Below are 18,752 nucleotides of genomic sequence, written 5' to 3' on the forward strand. Positions count from 1 at the left end.
CTCAAAAAAAAAAAAAAAAAACAAGACCAAAGGAGAATATTAGCTTTATCAAGACCAATGGATGAGGCCAAAGAGAGATACGAGAAAGCTCAGACAATGCTGTTATACAGGAAAACCATATTTGCCAAATGGAGTCAAAGTTCAAAAAATGAAATAAAATATGAAGTTACTTCTATCCTAGTAGTCAAACTGCTTTAATTCCATGAAAGGGAAAGGAAGAGGACCCATCTGTGAGGGAATATCTTTTGTAAGAAAATATTTGTATCAGTCTCAAAGGAAATTATTTAAAATAAGAATAGTTGGGCCAGTTGCTATATCTTACTCCTGTAATCCTAGCACTCTGGGAGGCCGAGGCAGGAGGATTGCTTGAAGTCAGGAGTTCAAGACCAGCCTGAGCAACATTCTTTACTAAAAGTAGAAAACTTAGCTAACCTCAGTGGCTGGCCTCTATAGTCCCAGCTACTTGGAAGGCTCAGTCGAGAGCATTGCTTGACCCCAGGAGTTTGAGGTTGCTGTGAGCAAGGCTGAAACCACGGCACTCTAGCTGAGGCAACACAGTGAGGTTGCCTTCCCCCCGCAAAAAAAAAAAAAAAAAAAAAAAATGCCGATTAACTATTCTACACATTCTACTCATTACTGATAAGAAAGCAGATGAGCCAGACATAGGACCTGGATTGCCGTCATCTGGGCCTTGATTGTTTGATGCCTGAGAGTTCAGAATTAGTGCCTGGTAGAAAACTGCAAAGACGGAAGGCAGGTGATAGATAATGTCTGCGGCAAGCAGACTCAACAGTGAATTGAAAAACATTGCTTGAAATCCGATGTATTGTTTTATCCTTGCCCAAATCCTGCTGCAGACATATCTACTTTCTTTACACAGCCAGAGTCCTCATTTCTTACCCACCTCTCCCTGGAAGTTACTTCCTTGGGCTGCCATCTGTCCTGGACCTATGAATGTGTGAAACCCTCCCCTCGCGTGTTCTAGAGTGGCAAACATGCCTAGTGAGGAAGAAACACTTGGTAGCTAAAGATATCTCCCTTCATGGCTTCACTTCCTTATAAAGAAGAACGTAGAGTTTGAAAATCTAAGGAATGCTAATAATGGTTAGTAAAATTACAAGCACATTCCTGGATGAAAACTGCGGAAACGAAAAGAACAGATCCAATGTTTTCCCTAGAACACAACAAATCATGTTGAATATTAGGTCAATTATGCAATAGTTGCTTTTCTCAACATTTTGTAGAGCTAAACTTGTGCTGATAAATCATTTTCCCTTAAGCAAGACGCCATTTTTCTGAGTTACTTTATTTTGATTCCTGATAGATGTGCATTTGCAATGTCTCCTCATCTTGGCCTTTCAGGTTTCTTCTCCCACCTCAGAGAAGAAATGATCATGTAGTTAACCTGAAGGATGTAGTTTTTGATCATGTAGTTAACCTGAAGGATGTTTGGTGTTTGGGGAGAACTGCTTTCTAATCACAGAAACGGGCTATTAAATCTATGACTATGTGGCATACTGTGTGCTTTTAGGCTGTGTTCCTAGATGTCAGCAGGGAGGCCGCTTCACTTCCCAGGGCTGGGTCATTCCCTCCCATGGGAGTGACGTGATTCTGAGGTCACTACCTCTTCCTACTGTGTTTCCACTGAATCCGCGTGATAACCACATCAGCAAGGATGAATGGCCACAGTGTAACTGGTATTATGTTCGCCTTTGCTCTCCCTGTTCTGAGAATTTACAAGTTACTTCCCTAGACATCTGGTATTACACAAAATGTTGATTCCCACCAGCTATCCAGAAATGATCTCAGGGCTTATCTCCCTCTTAAATGGGTGGGTTTGTTGTGCATAAATCAATGATTCCCTTCCCCTGTATTAGAAAAATACCTGGAAAGCCAGAAAAGGGGGAGTAGCAAGTGGAGATGATGAATGGGTGCAAAAATAGAGTTAGATAGTTAGAATGAGCAATATTTGATAACACAACAAAATGATTATAATCAGCAGTAAGTTAGCATATACTTTAAAATAACTAAAAGGATGGAACTGGAATGTTCTTAAAAGGAAGAAATGATAAAAGCCTGAGTGATGGATACCCTAACTACCAGAGGTGAGTAAGTCACACAGTATGCCTGTATCCAAACAGCACATGTACCCTATAAAGATACAATCATGAATGACAGTCTCATAATAAATAAATAAAACTAAAGAAGGGGGAAAGAAGATCAGGACACTCTAGGAGCTGGAGTAGCCCATTGTAGAGTGAGCAAGCTGCTCTCCCTGTCACTGGGTTGGCACCTGCAGAATCAGGGAATGTCATGTTAAAGACACTAGAGCGAGAAGGTGGTGGAGACTGATGTGATTAAGCTGGCTCTTGGTTATTTTTAAACCGTAAAATTCTTTTGGCTGCAAATATAGCGTCTTTCCTCTCTCTCTTGGCAGATAGGAAGGAGGCAGGAGGGGAGAAAGGCAGGCAGGAAGGAAGGAAGGAAGGGAGAAAAGCCAGTCCTCTTTCTAAAAGAAAGTATCCTGTTACTTAAGATTATAAATAAATAATGGAAACCATAAGCAAAACAGTAGTCTTAGACTACATAGAGCAGGCATTTCCATTTGCGGGTTATGACAGATAATTATGAAGCCAACTCCAGTGGGGAGCATAACGAAAGGTACAGTGAAGGAGACATGGCCTTGAATTAGGGGTGCCTGCCACAAAAAAGGCGTTAGATTAAATGAGTAAATAAATGAAAGATAGGTAAGGGAGTTATTATTATTACATCTACATTATTAGGACAAGGTCTTTACTGTCTTTGAGGTTATATTAATACTTTCAGAGCCCTTGCTTAAGAGATCACTGGAATGGGGTTCTGCTCCACAGAGTTCTGGATCAGTATATGGATACAAGACGCAGGGTCACGATCAAGCCTCCAGTCCAGGGAAGTCTTCCTTTCCAAACTTAGCTGCCTTCTTGCATTTAATCTAATTGGTGGTGAGAGAAAAGTGCAGTTGAAACACCATTTTCACCTGGATAGTCTACAATTTGTAGTCATACTTGGCTTCTTTTATCTAATTGGATACTTTGGTTTCTTTTTCTGCAGTAGCAAACTCAGATTTAGCCAGAGAAACACACAAGCGCCCAGGGCCTAATGCCAAAATCATCCCGTTCACTGTGATACATTCACAGATCAGATTTAAGAGACAAAGGCACATTCTCAGAGACTATTTGTGAGTGTTTGGCTCCCCGCACCCTCACAGCTAATGTTTAACAGACTTTGATAGGAAAACGAATTGTTCCTCTGTAAGGAAGATTAAGGTCAGGTGTTCAAATAGCAAGAACGACTGCTTTGGCCATTCAACAAAAACAAACAGACAAACAAACAAAAAGAGGTGTAGTTGGCCATTTGTTCAATCCGTGATCCAGTGCAGATAATGCCAACAAAGGAATAACAAACTAATATGAAGTCTTTGATAAATCTTCGTCTTTCCTACTTCACAGAGAGGGTGGTCTGAGCTCCCACAGCCTTGGCTATCTTGCATATTGGTGACTTCCAGGCGTGTATCTCTAGGCAACGACTATCTTCCACGGCATATTGAACATTTCCCCCTGATGTCCTGTGGAAACACAAAGTTGGAATATCCAAAACAAAGTTTAGTAGCATTTCTCCAAAGCTAATGCTCTTTCTGTATTTTTTACCGTGGTAACTGGGACCCAGTCCATGGTCTGCAGTAGCAAACTCAGATCACCCATACCCATGACCAACAGGGGTCTCTCTCTGCTAACCCCCCTTGATATCCACAGCTTTCTTTACATTTGATGGTCTCTTCCATTGTTCTGGCAAAACTCTCTTAAACTCTCCTTCTGTCCGGGGCAGCTGCTTTGCAGTGGTGAGCTTGCTGCATAGAGCAGCTGGCTGCGTGGGATGAGTAGGGACAAAAATCCAATACACTCTCACTCCTGGAGTTTGCACCCTAACAGAGCTGTTTCCCTTTATAGGACCTTTTTCTGATCTACGTAAAAAGTTACCGGGACTTGTGGGCTAGCTTGGGCCCTGTCCCTGTGTGTTTGATGCATCTTCCACTCTGGGGCAATGACCCTATTTAAGACCCTTCAAAGGCTCCCAGGACCTTCAAGATAAAAGTCAGCCCTTATAGTATTTCATAAAAGGACCTTGGAGAGCTGAGCCCTTCCTTCCTATTTATCTTGTTTCTTTCTATTTCCCCACAACCCTGCCTTCTCCTTCTTACTGAGCCCCTTGCAATCCCCAGCCCACCTGGGTACAGTGTTTGCACAGCTGTGTCACCTGGGTGGTCAATGTTGCCGTACCTTCGCTGCCTGGCTGCATTCAACACATTCTGCAAGATCCAGTCACCAGCTTAGATGGCCCTCCCTTAACTCCAGTCCCCGGTCGCAAAAAAAAGTGCCCTTCAGTTCCGTGTGCAGAATTAATGCTTGCCTCTGTTGCAGCTCTTGCTGCTTGCACTGCTCCCTTGTCACCTCCCCTGCAGCTTGAGCTCCTTGAGGGCCTTTGTATCCCACTAGCATGGGCCTAGCCCACAGGAGTATTCAGTGGCTGTCCACTGAGTGAACGAATAATGTCTGAGTGACTCTGTACCTCTGGGCACTTGTAACTTTTAAGAAGTTCAAGTTAGGCCACTTCTGAGGAGCAGCAAATAGGTATGTCATAGACATTTACCGACATAATACATATTATTTTGAACAAAAGCTAGAAAAAATAATAAACATCACAGAAGAGACCATTTATCCAACACAACCTATAGACCAGCCACCATGTTCGATGTGACTTTTGCTTGGTCTCTTCAGCTCTCAGAACCTCATGTGGCACGTATGTACTCTTACCCATTTTTCATTTACAGCTGGGGAAATGACAAAGATGGTACATTTTTAATCCCACCCAGCCCTGCACAGGCTTGGTGCAGGGCATCCCCCATGCGAACAAGCAGTTTTGAGCACCGCTCTGGGACAGTCAAATGCTCAGGGGTCACCTCCCTTCACAGAGCTAGGGTCCTCTGTGGGAAGAGACTGCAGCCATCAAGCCCAGTGACTTCCAAATGCTGTACAATGGGTCTCGGGGAGCCCCCAGAGGCCACTTCAGGGGTGAGGAGGAGGTTGAGTGAATGGGGCTCTGTGCCCCCTCACACTCTCTGCCACTAAATTAGGACCTTATTAGTTACTTATGCAAAATGGTAAGGTTCTGTGTAAAAATTTGTTTCCCAGTTAAAAAGCCTTGAAAACCACCTTAACCTGACCCTCTTCGCTAATACATTCCCCCGCTCCATAAATGCAATAATTTGGGAATGAACAGACGTGTAGCACCTGAAGTTCTAGAGTAACATAGCTGATGTGTTCCCGGGGCCAGGGTGATCAGTGACTTGGTGAGACTCTTAGACTGGGATGTCATTCAAGAGTCATCCTCCCACATGACCTTCTTTTATACTATTCTTGGGAGCCAGGATGAAGGCTATCAGTAATGACGCTGTGGGTGTCATGGGCTGGCAAGTTAACTGGGCCACTTGAACAACAGAGCTTCAGTGTGAAAATATCTTCCAAGTTGCCAGTAAAAAGCTTTAAATACAGACTATTTGTAAGAATAGTTCCTGTCTTTCAAAAGACATACTGATAAAACTTGGATGGAAAATATCAGCATACCTGGCCTCAAACCAGAAGCTGTTGCTGGTCCAAAGTAGAAGGTAAAAGATGAGGGTGATGACATGATAGAAAAAAATCGAGATTACTGAAATTCCTCTCAAGCAGGAGAAGGCCTTAGTTTTAATTAATTCCTCATAGACCCGGGGGCAGTTACTTTTGTTTGGTTAGTTGTGCTTTTTTAAACTAGTTTTTATCATCTTAATTATATTAGAGGAGGATGCTCTAAAATTGATTAGATGGCCATTTATATTATTCTTACAGTTTAATTTGTGATTTATCTAAAATACTGAATCTGAAACCACATACTTTCTATCTCTCCTTTCTTTCAAAAGTATAGTTTATTTTAAGATCTAAGTCAAACATGGGTCTTTGGCTTATTGATCTTCATTATGACCAATGAAAACATACTGAGCTGCCTTGCATGGTGAGGGGAAATGAGAATATACATCGATTAAAAATCAGTATGTGTCATTTTCCTGGTTCAGAGACTCTTTAAAATGCACTTGAATGCACATCCTGAGATGGAGTTACCCATCAAAAGATATATACATTATCAATTTCACGTGTGCCAAGACAATTGCTTGGAGAAGGTATGTTAACTCATATTAGATATGGTGGCTGATGAATGGAAAGAAAAAAGATGAAAAGGGATAGGAAATTAAGCACAATGAGTGCCAATGAGCACCTGCCTTCAAAGGACTAAGAAGAAATCAGTGTAAGCAGGAGGTGTGCATTGCTGTCGCTGCCTTGGGAAAACCCTAAGGTCCTATTTAATAGGAATCCTGCAAGGATATACCGGGGTGCCAAAAAAAGTATATACATTTTAAGTGAGGTTATGCATGAATAACTTTTCAAAGTGATTGCTACCATAATTCAATGTGTAGTTTGATACTTGCTCAAAAGATGGTGTCAATCAAACCAATGCTAATATCACCACGTGACAGGTGTGAACAGAATAGCCTTTTCTCTTAAAATGTGTATACAGTTTTTGGACATACTCCCATTGAACTGCTTCGTTAGACCATAAGCATGGATGAGCCACACAGAAGTGTTTGTTTCCATTTACAAACATTCTGACTTATAAAAATGACAGCTCTCTCTACATTTGCCACTTGGAATATGGCTTCCTATAAAAAAGTGTTTTTTTCTGGGATGAACTTGATCTATTGACATCTGTGAAGATAAAACCCCTTCATGGCAGAAGCCTGAGAGCCTCTTAGTCACAGGCAGAAGAGAGTGAAGTGACAATGACCCACCCCTTTCCTCCCTATCACATTTTATTTCCTTTTCCTATGACTTGCAGAGTAAATTTGCTGAGGGTGCTGAAAAGATCATTAGGGCTTAAAATGGATAAGTAGATGGTCGTAACCTGTTTTAAACAGGTCAATTTAAATGCTAGGCCCTGAAGCCCTGTGGAGTCATTAACAAATGGCAGGCCAAAGAAGAAAGGATCCAAGAGGGCAGTTCAGAGAGCCTGAGCCCAGCGGGGTCCAGTCTCGGAGGGCCAGCATGGTGACATATGAAGCCAGAGTCCCTGCCCTTCCCTCTTTTCCAGGTGCTCGCATCCCCAGAAACACCTCACACCGCACGGATGCTTCGGAGCAGGCCCAGGCTGCACCAAGGCTGCCGTAACTGGGTCTCCAGCTGCTAAGCTTCAGGAGTGTGGTGGGTCCGAACACTGCAGTTAGAGGTGGAGTGAGAGGCCGTAACAATTCTTAAGAGATCTGACTTCCCCCCAGCTCTCCACCTGCAGCCTCTCCCACAACTTCAGAGGCAGGAGAGTGGGGTGGCAGGACTGTTCTCTGGCCAACCTTCTCAGCTCCCTCAGGTGTGCCCTCAGGCAAGGGGCTGATGACCAAGCGGTCTGTGCCTGGGTGTTCCCCTCCATGAAATGATTAAGGAAAGTATACCTTCCTTGAGGAAGTTATGGTGGCTTAATAAGGGTATACCCCTAAAACAGAGTGGTGCCTGGCAGCTCACACAACAGTTAAAATGGTGCCAGGTGTGGTGGCTTATACCTGTAAATCTAGCACTCTGAAAGGCCGAGGTGGGAGGATCCCATGAGCTCAGGAGTTCCAGACCAGCCTGGGCAAGAGCGAGACTCTGCCTCTACTAAAAATAGGAAAACTAGCCAGGCATCATAGCAGGTGCCTCTGTAGTCCCCACTGCACAGGAGGCTGAGGCTGCAGGATTGCTTGAGCCCAAATGTTTGAGGTTGCAGTGGGCTAGGATAATGCCACTTCACTCCAACTCAGGCGATAGACACTTTGTCAAGAATTTCAACCAAGACCTGGTGACAAGTCTATTCATGCATTCAGTCATTCCTGACATACATATTGAGCGCCTCCTGTGTGCCTAGCATTGTTCTAGGCCCAGGGACAAAGCAATGAACAAAACAATTCTTGACCCTCACAGAGCTGTCTACATTCGAGGGTATTTACCGGAGTATACTGAAAAATCACGACATGGTATAAGATGTAATAAGCACTGGGGCATACATAAAGCTATGATATGCTGACGGGGACCCTCTTTTAGATGGGGTAGCCTCGGAGGAGGTGACATTTGAACAAATCCTTTTGGGATGACATGAAGGAAAACACTATGTGGTTAAGTAGCAGAAGTACTCATTCAGCAGAAGCCGCAGTCAGTGCAAAGGCCCTGAGGTAGGATGGCAGCCACTGAGCATGAATAGAATGAGCAAAAGAAAAGGGTGACTGGTAGAGAGGGATCCAGGGCTCATATCATGTGGAGGCTTATAGGTCAATGGCAATCGTTCTAGTTGTTGAGCCCCTATTAGGCTTGGGTTCTTACCACATTTTAATCTTCATAAAGCCTCTCCAAGTAGGTTTGATTACTCCCTTGGAACATTGCCTGAAGTCACCCACTGAATGTTAGTGACTTCCTGGGATTTTAGAACATGAGTTCATCAAATGCAATGGTCTCCCACCTTGCTGATAACCAAAGCTCTTATTCCCTCTCTCTCCATTAGTTGGAATGTATTCCTAGAGCAGAGAAATCTATTTTTAAACACTATATTTATTTATCAGCTTCATTATTTTAAAATACTTACCTTAACCTTTCCTTAATGCCAAGTAATTTCTGATACCAAATGGGTATTTTCTGCACTCAGGCCTTAACATATACCCTACAATAGTCTCCTTTCTCTCCAAAAGTGTTAAAAAACAACTTAAAGCACAGCTGTACCAACAGGGGAAAATGAATAGAAACTTAACAATAGATCAACAGCCCATAATGTCTGGATTTTATTTTATAAAACAGAGCTGTCTTTCTTTGTTTGGTTTATAATACTTAGTCTAATTTGTGTGAAAACGTGCAGATATTAGGTTAGTTATTGGAGAGTTCTGGAATGGTTTCCCAAATGAAACGAAGCCATAAATAATTCTAAAAATATTTTATAGTAAAAACAGAAATGAAAGACTGAAATATGTAATAAAAATTCTGTGGTTGTTGTACTCATTTGTCACCTGGAAGAAAAACTCAGACCCCACTTCAGGTATAAATCAGATGGTGATTTATTACACCTACACGGGGGACCTCCGTGATTTATTACACCTGCACAGGTGGGGCGCCGCCCCAAAGGGCAAATGGCCACAAAGAGAAAAGCAGGCTGCCTTTTATAACTTTTTGTGCTGTGTTGGCAGGCAAGCTGGCGAGCACAGAAGCAGAACATGGCGGTTGGTTAGCTCAGGGGGTAGTTCGGAGTGGGGTTACAGTCAGGGGGGCTGGTTGGCTCAGCGGGTTACATCGTGGCAGCTGGCATGGGGACAGACTTGGCTTGGGAAATTTTGCTTGAGTAAGCTTTCCACCATTGTTTAGCCATTGCTAGGGGTTTGGGGTAAGTCCTACCATTGTTTTACCTGTGGCTAGGAATTTTTTGGGAACTCAGAGAACTTCCTTGTTCTATTTGGAAACCTGCTCCCAGATTTTGCCGGGGGCAGGGATGGGGGGAGTTGAGACGTGTGGGGACTCAGGCTGGACAGTTAGGGGCCTTTAGGGGTATTTTTGCTAAGTACTACATGGTCTCTGTTAAAAAGGAAAACATAAAATAAATTGAACTTCATTTCCTATATTTTTATTATCCACGGTCAGAAGTGAGATGAAGATGCCCTCATTTTAGCCACAGTTGATTCTATAAATAGACAAAGTAAAATAGGTATAAAATGAGAGTGATTGAATCAGTCCAAAGGAATCAAGGAGTTTGCTTTTGGAGGGCATGCCCAGATTTCCTACTGAGTCTTATCCTGCATAGAAAGGAATGGAAATTCACTTTCTAAATCCAGTGTTGGCCACTACTGCAGATTCCCATTAGAAAGCTACTGCTTGGTTAGTTCTATCATAATGTATCATTTTATTGCCAGCTATTATAATCTAGAGATAATCTGATTAGTACTAATGTCCCAAGAAGAGTAGGACCGTTTTCTGCTCATTATTAGTTGTGTTACCTTTTAGGGAAGTCATAGCAAAGTGCCATAGCTTGGCTTAAACAACAGAAATTTATTGCCTGGAAGTTCTGGAGGCTGGAAGTTCAAGACTGAAGTTTCAGCCTGGTTGATTCCTTCTGAGTGCTTTGAGGGAGAACCTATTTCGTGCCTCTTTCCCAGCTCTTGGTGGTTTGCCAACAATCTTTAGCATTACTGGGCTTGTGGGTTCATCACTCAGATCTAGGCCTTCCTGGCATTCTCCCTGTCTGCATGTCTATTTCTGCGTTCAAATTTCCCCTTTTTGTCCATATATGAGATTGCACAATTAAGTTTGCCAACTTATCATAGAAAAAGTGCTTTGAAGGGTGAACTAGGCTTCAGTGTCAGTGCACAGCTTCCCAAGGGGAGTATTTGGAAGGTGACCATAGTGGTATTCAGCAATGAGGGATGTAGTACTTTTTCTAGGATGAGTTCGAGAATGTCATTGTCTGACCTCAGAGAGTTCCAGCCCACTCAAATGACCTCATCTTTACTTGATCATCATCAACAAAGACCCTATTTCCAAATAAGTTCACATTCACAGGAACTTAGGATTACAACATTTTCTTGGGAGACACAATTCAACCCATAACATAGTGTGAAATATTAAAAAAAAAAAAAAAAAGAAAAACACTCTCTCCCTTCATTGGATCCTCTTGGATATCTTTAAGGATTGTGCTTAAGGACAAGAGGATCCTTCCAGTAAACGAGTTGTCTCTTCTTAGGTAGGTGTTACATTTCCAGCTGAGCCCTCCTTCCCGTGTGTGTATGTGTGTGTATGACGGGGGGTGATTGATTTCTGGCCAGCACATCCTATTTAACCAGCCCTCTGTTAACAGAGCAAACCTGGAGATAAGCTATGCCAAAGGACTTCAGAAACTGGCAAGCAAGCTAAGCAAAGCTCTACAGAACACAAGGAAAAAGTAAGTCTCATGGCAGAGGTAAGGCAAAATCCTTCTTCAAAAAAAAAAAAAGTGACTTATGTTCATTTCTAGCTTCCTCTGACAAACGTGCCAGGTATGTAACATTTAGCAGGGATTTCCAGCTTTGTGCCAGGGACTGTTTTAAAGACTTTTGAGATACTCCTAATTAATCCTCACAACAAGCCTTGAGAGATCTTACTATTATCCCTATTTACAGACAAGGACTTAAGACTTGGAAAGTTAGCCGGACATTGTGGCAGGTGCCTGTAGTCCCAGCTGCTCGGGAGGCTGAGGCAATGAGAATTGTGTAAGCCCAAGAGTTAGAGGTTGCTGTGAGCCGTGTGATGCCACGGCACTCTACCCAAGGGCGGTACAGTGAGACTCTGTCTCTACAAAAAAAATAAAAAATAAAAAAAAAAAAAAGACTTGGAAAGTTTAAGAAACTTCCCCCACCACACAGTGAGTTTAGAGCTGGATTCATCCTGGGTTTTTCTGACTCCTGAGGCCACATTCATGATAGGCCTTGGGGAGGATAATTAACTCGGAAAGTCAAGTCAGTCAAGTTGTCAAGTCAGAATCCTTGAGGTCAGGAAGTATGAATTCTGCGTTAGCTCTACTCTGTGACATTTGATGAGTGATCTGGCCTCTCTGTGCCTTGATTTCTCCTTCTGTTAGATGGAGTAAAAATATGTGCCCTATTGCCTGAGTGTGTGTGTGTGTGTGATGGGGGGTGCATATAAAATGAAGTATTGTATGTAGAGTTTAACACGTGAGTGCTAACAAAAGGTTGGCTCACATTCTTCTCAATACATTATAGCACCAAAAATGAAGTAGATTCCTTTTTGGCAAGGAGAGAAGAAAGATATTGGTATTTGAAAAATGGCTCATTAGGGATAATTTGCCACAAAGATTTTTGACTAGTGCATGCAGACGTGACCCTGAACTGCTGGCGCCATTGCAGAGATCTCTTTTGGCGAAGAAAGAGAGAGGGAAAGAGAAGGAAAAAGGAAGATTTGGAACCTTCAAATTCCCATTTCTCCTGAGGCATCATCTGTCATAGAAAATGGCTTTGAAATTGCTCTTTTAGCTTTATTTTTATTTTTAGACAATATTTTAGTAGACTACAAAGGAACCAGAATAGTACAGTGGTTGAGTATAGATAGATTTTCATTCAGACTGCCCGACTTTAAATGCTATTAATAGCTTTCCCACTTAACAGCTGAGTGACCTAGGACAATTTATCTTCTCATGATCTCTTTAAATTGGTAGAACATGTATTTTACCTATCTCGTATAGTTGGGGATTAAAGGAGGTAAGATAAGAAGTGTGCTTAGCAGGGCACCTGTATGAAGCAAAAGCTTCATAAATGTCCCTTAGGATTTTGATTCTAATTATCTCCTAAAGAATGAGATGTACTGGGGTGTAGGGAGGGGTGTTGCAACCCTGGAGTACAACCAGCTACTCCAAAGAGTTGGCATGTCCAGAATGTTTGGTTAACTGGAATTAGCACGATATTTAATGCTAAATATTAATTAGCTTTTATCTGTACCAAAATCTGTGTCAGATGCTTGTACAGGCAGCTTAAGAAATTTCTGCTTTAAAATATCAGTGCAGTGAGGGTCAGAGAAACCAGCTGGTTCTCCCAAGGTCATGCAGGAAACAAAAAGGGAGCACCTACATTTAGCTCCAGCTGCCCCTGAGGCCCCACACTCAGGGTCCTGCCCTCCTGCCCAGCTCCTCTGAGGGGCAAATGTCAGATTCTCTTCTCACGAGGGTGCCTGACTTCCTGTTAAAAAATCAACTCTATTGAGGTTTAATTAACATGCAATCACGAGCACCCACCTTAAGCATATGTTCTGGTCAGTTTGCATAAATACACTGCATAGCCACCACTAAAATCAAAACACAGACATTTTCATCACACCAAAAGACACCTTGTGCCTGTTTGCATTCCTCCCCCACTCAGCCTTAAGCAACCATGGATCTGCTTCCCATCAGTATAGATTAGTTCTGTCTTTTCTGCTCTCGCTTACTATGGTAAGCATACAGCAGGTGCTCTCTTGTGTCCAGTTCTGTGCCTGGTTCAGGGTGTGCCAAAAATTTTGGTCTACTCTCATTCTCAGACTGCAGGGTGCAGACCAAGCCATCTGCAGGCAAAGCCTCTGAGCCATTCTGATCGGGCAGGAATGAAGATCCTCCCCTCCTGCTCATCAAAATCTACCTAGGCCCCTCTCTCTGGGGGTTATTAATACGATTGGACTTACTATCCCAATCTACCAAGGCAGACCATATGGGCCACTGTGAGCCGGGAGAAAATGACTCTCACCTTCAATCCTACGCCTATGCTATGAGAGACAGCGCAGGGCTATACTTTGTGTTAAATTAGGACACCACTGACAGGACCATAACATAGCTGAGCTGTTGACCTAAAACCCAGCAAGGGAGCTGGACTTCAACCCCAAGAGCTACAGCAGGATGTGACCAGGGCTCTCAAGCCCTTTATCCTGTAACTTCTCTGAGTCTCAGTTTATTCATCTATGAAATGAGGAGCTGAAAAGACTGTCTTTGACCCTAGCATCCTATCACCCACCTGTTTCCACCTGTGTCCACCTTATTTCCCTGCTTCTCTACAGACATGAAATGAGAAATGAAAATCTAAATGAAAAGTGACTGGGGAAAAATCAGTCTATATAATGAATATAGTGCAAATAAATATATCGGCCAAATGTAATCTCCTGGAGAAATTGAAATAGGGTCAGAGAATGCATGCAATTGCTGGCTGCAGTGTATCAGACGTGATGCCTTCTTTCTCAGAGTTTACTTGAAAAAGGATGCCCACTTTTTCCCCTCTGTTTTTGCCTCTAGCTGTCTCAGCAGTGCCTGGGCCTGGGCCTCGGAGGGCATGAAATCCACAGCCGACCTGCATCAGTGAGTGCCCCACCCCACCTTGCTCCAACTCCAGAAGGAGTCGTAAATATGGAAAGAGGCTGTGCTGCAAATATTGCCTTTCCAACTTGCACTGAATACGTACGCCATAGCACAGCATTATATTTCCCCGGAAAGTAATTTGGAAAGTAGATGTAAGCCCTAATACTATGCTTGTGTGTCTTTTGCATTTTATTTCCAGAAAACTTGGCAAAGCAATCGAGTTGGAAGCAATAAAACCAACTTATCAAGTCCTGAATGTACAAGAGAAGAAGAGAAAATCAGTGAGTCAAAACTTTTCCTTTCTCCCCTATTTAAAGATTTCTGTCTTTGGCCCAGGGAGCAAAAGGTGATCTTAGAGTAGTTCTAGGTTTCAAGAATTTATCATAAAAATGAATAAAAACACATATCCAAGATTTGTATACAAGGATGTTTGTTAGAGCATTGTCTATAGTGGTGAAAAACTGGAAACTACCTCATCATTCAAAAAAAGATGATGACATATTCAAGCAATGGAATACTGTACAACCATTAAAAATCTTATCGTAGCCAGGAGCTGTGGCTCACGCCTGTAATTCTAGCAGTCTGGAGGCCAGGATGGGGTGGGTGGATTGCCTGAACTCACAGGTTAGAGACTAGCCTGAGCAAGTGTGAGACCCTGTCTCTAAAAAATAGCCAGGCATTGTGGCAGTCACCTGTAGTCCCAGCTACTCGGGAGACTGAGGCAAGAGAATTTCTTGAACCCAAGAGTTAGAGGTTGCTGTGAGCAGTGACGCCAGGGCACTGTACCAAATGTGACAAAGTAAGACTGTCTCAAAAAAAAAAAAAAATCTTACTGTATACCAGTGGTTCTCAACCTTCCTAATGCCGCCACCCTTTAATACAGTTCCTCATGTTGTGGTGACCCCCAGCCATAAAATTATTTTTGTTGCTGAAAATAATTTTATGGTTGGGGATCACCACAACACATTAAGAAACTGTGTTTAGCCGGGCGTTGTGGCGGGCGCCTGTAGTCCCAGCTACTCGGGAGGCTGAGGCAAGAGAATCGCTTAAACCCAGGAGTTGGAGGTTGCTGTGAGCTGTGTGAGGCCACGGCACTCTACCGAGGGTCATAAAGTGAGATTCTATCTGTACAAAAAAAAAAAAAGAAACTGTGTTAAAGGGTGGCGGCATTAGAAAGGTTGAGAATCACTGTTGTATATGAATTTAATCACATGGGAATTTTTTCATGATATAGTTTTAAAAAAGCAGAATGAATAAATCTAATAGCTAATGCCACCTCAATTTTATAAAACAAATGCGTATACTTGTATAGGAAAAAAAAAACTGGAAGAACCTTCCCAAGATGTTAATAAGAATGATCTTTAGGGTCTCTACTAAAAATAGAAAAAACGAGCTGGATGTTGTGGCACGTGCCTGTGGTCCCAGCTACATGGGAGGCTGAGGTACTCTGAATATTTATGCGGTGAACTGAAGTCTCAGCCCTCATTCCACAGGACTGAAAATACTCACGTCTTCTAACCTCAAATTTGGAAGTGTGGAGAGAAAGGAGTGTGCTCAGAGGCCAGCAGGTTCTCTTCAACACCCCAGTCCTGGGGAGCTGCAGATTGCACAATGGGCAGACTTTATTGAACACATGAACAACTGTGGCTTAATCTGTTTAGAAGGAAAAAAGAAGTCCTGAAGCAATCGATAAACAAGAAGTCCACAGGCACAAGATCTTAAAGAGCAAGAGGAAGTGAAAGGAAAATTAGGGCAAGGAAACAGATAAAAGAAATCACTCATGAGGAAGAATCAGCAGAAAACTCCAGGCAACATGAAGAACCAGTCCAGAACAACCCCGCCAAGGGACCATGAGGTAGCTACTGCAGAGGATTCCACCTATACAGAAATGTTAGGAATGACAGAAAGGGAATTTAGAATACACATGTTGAAAACAATGAAAGAAATGATGGAAACAATGAAGGAAACTGCTAATAAAGTGGAAAATAACCAAAAGGAAATCCAAAAACAGAATCAAATCAGAGATGAACGATATGAAGAATATAAAAAGGATATAGCAGAGCTGAAGGAAATGAAACAGTCAATCAGGGAACTTAAAGATGCAATGGAAAGTATCAGCAACAGGTTAGACCATGCAGAAGAAAGAATTTCAGAGGTAGAAGACAAAGTTCCTGAGATAACTCAGATAGTAAAAGAGGCAGAAAAGAAGAGAGAGAAAGCAGAACGTTCACTGTCAGAATTATGGGACTTTATGAAGCGTTCCAACATACGAGTTATAGGAATTCCAGAAGGGGAAGAAGAATGCCCCAGAGGAATGGAAGCCATACTAGAGAATATTATAAAAGAAAATTTCCCAAACATCACCAAAGATTCTGACACACTGCTTTCAGAGGGATATCGGACCCCAGGTCGCCTCAACTCTAACCGAGCTTCTCCAAGACACATTGTGATGAACCTGTCCAAAGTCAAGACAAAAGAAAAGATTCTGCAAGCTGCCAGGAGTAAGCGCCAGTTGACCTACAGGGGCAAATCCATCAGAGTGACCGCAGACTTCTCTAATGAAACTTTCCAAGCAAGAAGACAATGGTCATCTACCTTTAATCTACTTAAACAGAACAATTTTCAGCCCAGAATTCTGTACCCTGCTAAGCTAAGCTTCAAAATTGATGGAGAAATCAAATCATTTATGGATATACAAACATTGAGGAAATTCGCCACAACAAGACCAGCTCTACGGGAAATACTTCAACCTGTTCTGCACACTGACCACCACAATGGATCAGCAGCAAAGTAAGAACTCAGAAATCAAAGGACAGAGCCTAACCTCCACACTGATGCAAAAGATAAAACTAAGCAATGGACTCTCACCAAATAAGACGAATAGATTACTACCACACTTATCAATTATCTCAATAAATGTTAATGGCTTGAATTCCCCACTGAAGAGACATAGATTGGCTGACTGGATTAAAAAACACAAGCCATCCATTTGCTGTCTGCAAGAAACACACCTGGCTTCAAAAGACAAATTAAAGCTCCGAGTCAAGGGATGGAAGACAATTTTTCAGGCAAATGGAATTCAGAAGAAAAGAGGAGTTGCAATCTTATTTTCAGATACATGTGGATTTAAAGCAACTAAAGTCAAAAACCACAAAGATGGTCACCTTATATTGGTCAAGGGAAAAATACAACAAGAAGACATTTCAATTCTAAATATTTATGCACCCAATTTAAATGCTCCCAGATTCTTGAAGCAGACCTTACTCAGTCTGAGCAATATGATATCTGATAATACCATCATAACAGGGGACTTTAACACACCTCTTACAGAGTTGGACAGATCCTCTAAACAGAAATTAAACAAAGATATAAGAGATTTAAATGAGACCCTAGAACAACTATGCTTGATAGACGCATATAGAACACTCCATCCCAAAGATAAAGAATATACATTCTTCTCATCACCCCATGGAACATTCTCCAAAATTGATCATATCCTGGGACACAAAACAAATATCAACAGAATCAAAAGAATCGAAATTTTACCTTGTATCTTTTCAGACCATAAGGCACTAAAGGTGGAACTCAACTCTAACAAAAATGCTCGACCCCACCCAAAGGCATGGAAATTAAACAATCTTCTGTTGAATAACAGATGGGTGCAGGAAGAAATAAAACAGGAAATCATTAACTTCCTTGAGCATAACAACAATGAAGACACAAGCTACCAAAACCTGTGGGATACTGCAAAAGCAGTTTTGAGAGGAAAATTCATCGCTCTAGATGCCTACATTCGAAAAACAGAAAGAGAGCACATCAACAATCTCACAAGAGATCTTATGGAATTGGAAAAAGAAGAACAATCTAAGCCTAAACTCAGTAGAAGAAAAGAAATATCCAAAATCAAATCAGAGATCAATGAAATTGAAAACAAAAGAATCATTCAGAAAATTAATGAAACAAGGAGTTGGTTTTTTGAAAAAATAAATAAAATAGATAAACCATTGGCCAGACTTACTAGAAATAGAAAAGTAAAATCTCTAGTAACCTCAATCAGAAACGATAAAGGGGAAATAACAACTGATCCCACAGAGATACAAGAGATCATCTCTGAATACTACCAGAAACTCTATGCCCAGAAATTTGACAATGTGAAGGAAATGGATCAATATTTGGAATCACACCCTCTCCCTAGACTTAGCCAGGAAGAAATAGACCTCCTGAACAGACCAATTTCAAGCACTGAGATCAAAGAAACAATAAAAAAGCTTCCAACTAAAAAATGCCCTGGTCCAGATGGCTTCACTGCAGAATTCTATCAAACCTTCAAGGAAGAGCTTATTCCTGTACTGCAGAAATTATTCCAAAAAATTGAGGAAGAAGGAATCTTCCCCAACACATTCTATGAAGCAAACATCACCCTGATACCAAAACCAGGAAAAGACCCGAACAAAAAGGAGAATTTCAGACCAATCTCACTCATGAATATAGATGGAAAAATTCTCAACAAAATCCTAGCCAATAGATTACAGCTTATCATCAAAAAAGTCATTCATCATGATCAAGTAGGCTTCATCCCAGGGATGCAAGGCTGGTTTAACATACGCAAGTCCATAAACGTTATCCACCATATCAACAGAGGCAAAAATAAAGATCACATGATCCTCTCAATAGATGCAGAAAAAGCATTTGATAAAATCCAGCATCCTTTTCTAATTAGAACACTGAAGAGTATAGGCATAGGTGGCACATTTCTAAAA

At 41.9% G+C, this 18,752-nt stretch overlaps 1 protein-coding gene across 3 annotated transcripts in view; it reads left to right on the plus strand.

Annotated features, from left to right (window-relative positions):
• The window catches only part of NOSTRIN (nitric oxide synthase trafficking), a 66,296-nt gene that overhangs the window by 11,581 nt on the left and 35,963 nt on the right, over positions 1-18,752 (plus strand). For all 3 annotated transcript variants that reach the window (XM_053597484.1, XM_053597486.1, XM_053597485.1), the window contains 3 exons: positions 10,981-11,064; positions 13,930-13,992; positions 14,192-14,273. In XM_053597484.1, coding sequence (XP_053453459.1) covers positions 10,981-11,064; positions 13,930-13,992; positions 14,192-14,273 — 229 coding nt within the window. The remainder of the gene's footprint in view (positions 1-10,980; positions 11,065-13,929; positions 13,993-14,191; positions 14,274-18,752) is intronic.

Source organism: Nycticebus coucang, chromosome 7 (genome assembly GCF_027406575.1).
Source record: "Nycticebus coucang isolate mNycCou1 chromosome 7, mNycCou1.pri, whole genome shotgun sequence".
In the NCBI taxonomy this organism is placed as follows: Eukaryota; Metazoa; Chordata; class Mammalia; order Primates; family Lorisidae; genus Nycticebus; species Nycticebus coucang.